Source organism: Gossypium hirsutum, chromosome A06 (assembly GCF_007990345.1).
Source record: "Gossypium hirsutum isolate 1008001.06 chromosome A06, Gossypium_hirsutum_v2.1, whole genome shotgun sequence".
Taxonomy (NCBI): Eukaryota; Viridiplantae; Streptophyta; class Magnoliopsida; order Malvales; family Malvaceae; genus Gossypium; species Gossypium hirsutum.
Window position 1 is genome coordinate 99,188,990 of NC_053429.1, and position 8,083 is coordinate 99,197,072.

The following is an 8,083-nucleotide window of genomic DNA, read 5'->3' on the forward strand; positions in this document are numbered from 1 at the left end:
GAGTAATGTTAGCACGCAATTGTTGTGCTATGGGAGAGCTCGTTTTACCAAACATAAAAATCTCATTCTCTTTGTCAGTATTAACTACCATTTTTTCTTTCTCTACAATTCGAACTGCTGCATGTTTCTTCTTATTTAAATTAGCCAAAATTTTCACTTTTTCTATCACTATAGCTTTCCCTTTATCAATGGCACCCACCTGGCCCAACCTCGATCCATCATCAAAACCACCCCGCCCAATATTCAAATTCATACCCAAGCTTCCATTATTGGGCTTCAAAACCTTCAAGGCCGACTTTGGCCCACTCCCCATTACCACTTTTTCCCCTTAGCCTTTAGCTTGGCGTGCTTCCCTTTCGCCTCAATAACATCTTTTTCTGGAAACCCTAACCCTATATCCCCATCACCGTTAGACTTCTCTTTAGTCATTACCTCATCACTCCCATTAATCTCGCCATTAAACCCTGCAGAAATCTTTCATTCACTAACCTCCAACGCCACAAAGCGAGTCCCCTAACAAGTCCCCCGGAACTGCCGTTTCTTCCTTCACTGAAAGCCTGCTACGCCCTCTCCGTCTCTCCACCACCATCTACGACTTCTCCATGACCGATCAAGCACAACCTGACTCCTCCACCGATGAATCCGTCGTAATCTCAGGAAAAATGTCCACTACATGTCCGTATATACAACATTGGAAACATATATTTGGTAAAACTTCGTATTCAACACATTAGAGACGACCATTAATTTATACCTTTGACACCACGACTTCTTCAAATCAACATAGACTACCAGCCGTACAAATCATCCCTTGCAAGCACAATCCGTTTGAACATCTAGCTTCACCACCGGACCAATGTCTGACCAATCACCCTTAGGAGGCAATCTGAGTAATAACCTTCACGCAAACCAAGTAACCTAATCCAAACAACCTGTGACTCAATACCATTTCAGGCAAACCAGGTAACCTAATCCAAACAACATGCGACTCAATACCATTCTAACTTGTTGAAAACTTCGGTAACCATGGCCGAATAGTCAAGTATCTGCCAAAAATTACCCACGACCCTCCTACTAATACCTTATTATAATCAGATTCATCCTAAAAACGAACCAGATAAAAATTATTCTCAAGATCCATGAGTTGGATCAGACACTGAGGATCCTACAGTAAATTGATTTTATTTAACAAAACATTAAAACCAATCCTTCCCCCCAGTAATTTCACAAGAACTGTATTGGTCATTCATCGTTGGATAAGCTTCTACACTCTGTTAGAGAATGTAATCGACGGAACACTTTAATCACTTAAGTAACAGCGCCGCCATCCAAAAGTGTAAACTCCTCTTCTAGAAAGCCACCATTATTCTTCTCTAAGGAAACCCCTAAGATGGTTGATTTGTACGACGCCTTCGGAATCTCTGACTAAATCCTCTGGCTATTATTATCCACACCGGGTCATTAAAATCTAACTATACTTCCGGTCTATTGCGAACTTTCTTTGTGGCCCTTCCAATACCACTAGTCTAACCCGAGTTATTAGCACCTGCCACGAAATCCACCGTAGGAATCGTTCCACTCATCACTCCCCTCTAAAAAAATTAACTTAAAAAACCCCTAGAAAATAGATATAAACTATTTTGTTGCAATATTTTATCATATAATGTTAATTGATCTTTAATTACCATATAATGTTAATTGTTTCCTTCTTTACTTCAGAATTCTAATTTAGTTTTTATACTATATATTTTTTATTTCGTGTAATGTACATGTTAAATTATATTTATCAATTTTAATATTTTATAGTTATTTATTATAAAATTTGTAATGTTTTAGTAATATTATATTTTTGTAATATTTAAATTTTAATAGTTTATATTATTATAATATAAATTAAGAAAAAATTAATATTTAAAATAAACTTAAATTAAATCCTACCACTTATTAAAATAATAAAAAAAACATTAGAAATTTAAAAAGAACTTATGATCTCTAGTGGCAGCTTTCATTAATCGACTACTATAATTAAATTAGGGTAAACTTCCAAAATAGTCACTTTTGTTTTTCTTAGGTTACATTTTAGTCACTTATGTTTGAAATGTTACGTTTTAGTCACTGACGTTAACGTGTTGTAACATATTAGTCACTAAGCCGTAAATTTTCTTTAACAGTGTAACAATAAGCTGATGTGGCACGCTAAATCATCATTTTAAACAAAAATTTTAGGTTAAATTATACAATTAGTCACCATATTTTTTCGTTTTGAGCATTTTTTTTCTTTTATGTTCTTTCAACTTTCTCTTTTTTTCTTCATTTTCCTTTCTTTTATGCTTCTCCCTCTATTTCCCTCCCTTTTTCATCTCTTTTAACGTAAAAGAAGAAAATTAAATTGCTCAAAACGAAAATAAAATATAGGGACTAATTGTATAATTTAACTTAAAATTTTTGTTTGAAATGATGATTTAACATGCCATGTCAGCTTACCGTTACATTATTAATGACAATTAATAGCTCAGTGCCTAAAATGTTATAACACGTTAACATAAGTGACTAAAACGTAACATTTCAAATATAAGTGACTAAAATATAACCTGAAGGAAACAAAAGTGACTGTTTAGTAGTTTACTCCATAATTTATACAAGTCATTGAGAAGATGCACAATAATTAATTTACATATGTATCATATTATATATTTACCATAATTAGTTAATATATATCACAAATAGTTAATAGTTAATACATTTATCATAATTAATGTAAATTCACTATAATTAGTTATTATATTTATTGTAATTAATTTTCATAATATAAATTCACCATAATTAGTTAATATATAATTATCATAATTAATTAATATAGGCTAATAATATCTTGGTATTATTAGTAAAAGTTGGTATCATGTGTAACTGTCATATGTGAATTTTAGTTTGATAAGTCACTAAATTATTTACTTCTTTGTAAGTTTGAACTTTATATTAGCTTGGTTCTATTCTATAATTATTCCTACATGTATTTCTAATTGTACTATAATTATATTGTTTTTTTTGAACTTAAAAAAACTATTTTTCAAATAAATAAGTTAATATATATTAGATAATTATTTAATATACCGCTTACCGGTTTTTTTACTCCATAAATAAATTAAGGAGGTAAACAATGTTATATTTATTTATATATTTAAATCATTTAGTACATTGATTGTGTACTTTTTTATAATAACGTAAATAAAATAAAAAAACTGTAATATATCTCATTTTATTTATTTAATATTTTATTATACCTTATAAAATACTTATATTTTTTCATTTATTTATCGAGTTTAAAATATTGTATCAAATATTTTTTTCTATTTTTTCTATTTTTATCATATAAAATACTTTGTCATATTTGTAACAAACAGTGCAGAAACAATTTTCCATTTAAATTAAAATGAAAAAGAAAAAAAACACCAACCCATATTATGCTCTTCGAAAAAAACAAAAACCTCACCAACCATTTCACCCCCTTATAAAAAAAGCCAAAGTTGGTGCTCAGCACATAAACCTAAGTCCAGTTCGAAACCGTCTCTCACACCAGCTTTCGTCTTTCAGCAATGGCCGCCACCACTACAACCACTTCCTTTAAAGCCGCACTCCTTTCTACACCGTCGATATCTTCATCGACCAAATCAACCGTCCTCAAAACACGCTTTACATCATCATCGTCCTCACGTTATTCGCCGATTCCAAAATCACTGATAGCTCATCATGTCTCTACAAGGACCAACGCCATCGTCGCCAAGATGGGGACAGTCCCTTCGGCAGTGTCTGAGACGACATCGCTTGACTTCCATACCTCCGTTTTCCAGAAAGAAAAGATCTCTCTTGCTGATCACGAAGAGGTTAACTGACCCCCTAATTAAGTCATTTCATTTCTTTTTCTTCTTCTTTTGCATTTGCTTTTCAGTTCCGTTTGCTGATTATTTTCATATATATTGATGGATTTGGGTATTTGGCAGTACATTGTGAGAGGAGGACGGCATTTGTTCCCTTTATTGGATGATGCTTTTAAGGGAATCAAACAGATTGGTGTTATTGGTTGGGGTTCTCAGGTTATTAATTTACAACATTTCTCCTTTTCTTTTTCCCTGTAAATAAAAGCAAAAGGGAAACCTTTTTCCCCACCATTTCATAATTATGAAGATCAAAAGCATGCTTTTCAGTTTTCATTGACCACGAAAGTCTTTCAGGTTTTTATTTTGCAAATGTTCATTAATCGTATATCCGAATATTACATTCCCTTAACTAAAACGTGGTTTAAAATATGGTTTTAGGGGCCAGCTCAAGCACAGAATCTGAGGGATTCTCTTGTAGAGGCAAAATCTGATATTGTTGTGAAGGCAAGCTCGAATTCTCACTGCATTTTATTTTGCATTCATTGATTTGACTAAATGTACTGTTACTTGATGATGATTACAGATTGGGTTGAGGAAAGGCTCTCGCTCCTTTGCTGAAGCCCGTGCTGCAGGATTTACTGAAGAGAACGGAACTCTGGGGGACATATGGGAAACTGTTGCTGGAAGTGATCTCGTGTTATTGTTGATCTCTGATTCTGCACAGGTTGCTAAGCTGCTCTCATGTTTTCTATTTCTGCGTTTTAAATATTGGCTATTGGTTATGGTTAGCATTGGCTAATTGTATAAGCTGCATGCCCATAGCAGACATCTTTCTGATGCCAATATATGACTCACATGAAAAATTTTTCCAAGTCTGTTAGACTGATTTGTGACAACTTGTAAATGCTTAAGACTTACATGCACTATGATTCATAGGCTCTCTGCACTTTTTGGTTTGTTCTTATGAAGCTTTATTTTCTGAATTATGTTATCTAGGCGGATAATTATGAAAAGGTCTTCTCCCACATGAAGCCAAATAGCATCCTTGGGCTTTCCCATGGATTTCTTCTTGGCCATTTACAATCGTTGGGGCTTGATTTTCCTAAGAACATCAGTGTAATTGCTGTCTGCCCGAAGGGAATGGGACCTTCTGTGAGGAGACTTTATGTTCAGGGAAAAGAGATAAATGGCGCTGGAATTAATGCTAGTTTTGCTGTCCATCAGGTTGATTATCTCTTGATCATATATTCAACTTAGTCTAAATGAATGTCAAAACTAAACCTTTTCAAAAAAGCATGCTTAAATGACAATGTCTAATTTGGAGCAGGATGTTGATGGTAGAGCTACAGATGTGGCCTTGGGATGGTCGGTTGCCCTTGGTTCTCCTTTTACATTCGCCACCACATTAGAGCAGGAATACAAAAGTGACATTTTTGGGGAGAGAGGTGAGCTGAGTTGTTTGTGTTATTTTGTCAACCGTGCTTATTTTTCATCTTTTGTTTAAAAAAAATTAATGCCTAAAGCGTGTTGTTGTTTCTTCTTTCTGCAGGCATCTTGCTAGGTGCTGTTCATGGGGTTGTTGAATGCTTGTTTAGAAGGTATGTGGAGGATGGAATGAGTGAAGAATTGGCTTACAAAAACACCGTTGAGTGCATAACAGGAATTGTGTCAAAGACCATTTCAACAAAGGTGATCCATGTTGCTTGCTATGCTCTCTCCTCTCTTTGGAATTCTTACTTACAGATCCCTGTTGTGGCCAATTTCTGTGTTTGTTTCCATAGGGTATGCTAGCTGTATACAACTCATTGTCCGAGGAAGGCAAAAAGCGATTTGAGGTCGCTTACAGTGCCTCATATTATCCTTGCATGGAAATCCTATATGAGTGTTACGAAGATGTTGCAAGTGGAAGCGAGATTCGCAGTGTTGTTTTGGCTGGGCGTCGGTTTTATGTATGTTTATGACACTGTGTTTTTGTCAGTTTGCTTGTTATACATCCTTATTCCATGAAACTTTCATTGCTTAAAGTCGGTTCTCAGTTAAGAAAAATCTTGCTTGATGGCTGACTAAGAATTGTTTACAGGAAAAGGAGGGCCTACCTGCCTTCCCTATGGGTAAAATTGATCAGACACGGATGTGGAAAGTTGGTGAGCGTGTCCGAGCAACTAGAGCGAAAGATGATTTAGGTCCACTGTGCCCTTTCACTTCTGGGGTTTTTGTGGCGCTAATGATGGCACAGGTAATCAAATTCATTTTAAATTTTGGACAATGATAATTAAATGTACTACTGGGCTCTGTGGCAAATTAAATCACTTGAAGAATTTTGCTTTGTTTTCCTACTCTTCATATTGTTTGTAACGTTTAAAATCAGATCGAGGTCTTGAGAAAGAAGGGCCACTCGTACTCAGAAATCATCAATGAGAGTTTGATTGAAGCTGTTGATTCCTTGAACCCCTTCATGCATGCTCGAGGAGTTTCTTTCATGGTTGATAACTGTTCCACAACCGCACGATTGGGATCAAGAAAATGGGCTCCACGTTTTGATTACAACCTTACTCAACAAGCATTCGTAGCAGTGGATTCAGGTGCTCCCATCAACCAGGACCTGATAAGCAACTTCTTATCTGATCCTGTTCATGAATCTATCGAAGTCTGTGCAAAGCTAAGACCTACTGTTGATATATCAGTGCCCCCAGATGCAGATTTTGTTCGTCCTGAATTGCGCCAATATAGTTAAGAGTGGAAGAGTGAATATTTTCTCATGGACGAGGCTGTTTTGCAGTAAAATCTTAATTTAGTTTTGCTACAAGTGAAGAGGAGGATAAGTTTTTATGGCTGTCTTAGTTTGTGTTTGGTTTAAGAGGAGGATAAGTTTCTATGACTGTTAGTTTATGTAAGGCGAACTTCTTAAAGATTCATGAGTTGCTTATCTGCAAATGGTATGCTTGGCCTAGCCTGTTCAGTATTTGATTAATTTTATGAATTTGGTGGCTCAGTAAAACTTAATGCCAAAATGCGGTATCGGCAACCTTTGTGCATAGGTTTAGCGATACACTGAATAAAAGAAAATCATGCTTGTTTGATACGGTGGCGACCTTGACAGATTGAGAGAGTAGGAAAAGAAGAGAAGAATAGCAAAAATTTCATTCCATAACAGGCCTAAACGATTCCCTACTGCATACAATGTTTTTAGGTTCAGAGAATCGTAGCCGTCGATAATAAAACGCAGCAGATTACTAACCTTCAAAAGCAGCGTATATAAAACTTGTTAAATCCACCGGTTTGACTAAAGCTTAAAACATAAAACGCAGCATATATCCAACGTTAATAACAGAATTATATACAATCCATGACAATTACTTCCGGGGTCAAACAAATCCTTGTCCTCAAGGATCAAATGAGTTGGCCAAGCAAGGACATTCTCTACCTTTGATTAGTTCATAGATACAGTACCATGAGAGATGACATAGCCTAGGTATTCAATCTTGGAGGAAGCAAACTAACACTTGCTAAGCTTAGCAAACAAATGATGACTTCTCAAAAGCTAAAACACTTCCTTAAGTTGTAACAGATGGTCTGACCAGGATTGAGAATACACTAAGATTTCATCAAAGAAAATCAGCACAAGCTTTCTTAAAAGTGGCCTGAATACTGAATTCATCAGTGCCTGGTAACTGGATGGAGCATTTGTGAGTCCAAAGGCATGACTAGGAACTCATAATGCCCCTCATGAGTCTTGAATGTTGTCCTGTGAATGTCTGACTCACTCATTTTGATATGGGGATACCTTGATCTATTATCCAACTTGGAGAAATATATTATCTGGCCTAACTTATCCAATAGTTCCTCAATCATAGGAATTGGGAACTTGTCATTGATGGTTAGTTGATTCAATTGCCTATAGTCCATACATAACCTCCAGTTGCCATCTTTTTTCTTTACCATCACTATAAGAGAAGCAAATGCACTATTACTGTCTCTAATGATTCCAACTTGCAACATCTCTTGAATAAGCTTCTCCATCTTAATTTTTTGCATGGTATGATACTTGTAGGCACTGTATTCTCATCTTTCAGCATATTTTGTGGCCTTAGAAGAAGGCTAGTAGGGGGTTTGAAAAACATCTTCATACTCTTCCAACAGTGCTTGCAATTCTGCTGGCAGAGAAGCCATAGTCATTTGCAAAGAAGATTGGTCAGGAGTGATCATCA

General features: G+C 35.5%; 1 protein-coding gene across 1 annotated transcript; it reads left to right on the top strand.

Annotated features, from left to right (window-relative positions):
• The first annotated feature begins 3,453 nt into the window (after positions 1–3,453).
• On the top strand, positions 3,454–6,837 carry LOC107962318 (ketol-acid reductoisomerase, chloroplastic). Its single transcript, XM_016898658.2, has 10 exons — positions 3,454–3,881; positions 3,999–4,091; positions 4,314–4,379; positions 4,459–4,599; positions 4,872–5,099; positions 5,203–5,320; positions 5,425–5,564; positions 5,657–5,824; positions 5,956–6,111; positions 6,244–6,837. Exons 1-10 carry the CDS (start codon positions 3,594–3,596, stop codon positions 6,607–6,609), a joined length of 1,764 nt encoding a protein of 587 aa, XP_016754147.2. The 5' UTR covers positions 3,454–3,593; the 3' UTR covers positions 6,610–6,837.
• The last annotated feature ends 1,246 nt before the right edge of the window (positions 6,838–8,083 follow it).

What these genes read in the sequence shown, in the direction of transcription:
- LOC107962318 (XM_016898658.2), top strand. Translation starts at nt 3,594, where the DNA reads ATGGCCGCCACCACTACAACCACTTCCTTTAAAGCCGCACTCCTTTCT. An exon ending in CTAGTTTTGCTGTCCATCAG is followed by an intron (nt 5,100 to 5,202) that starts GTTGATTATCTC and finishes AATTTGGAGCAG; the next exon opens with GATGTTGATGGTAGAGCTAC. An exon ending in TGGCGCTAATGATGGCACAG is followed by an intron (nt 6,112 to 6,243) that starts GTAATCAAATTC and finishes GTTTAAAATCAG; the next exon opens with ATCGAGGTCTTGAGAAAGAA.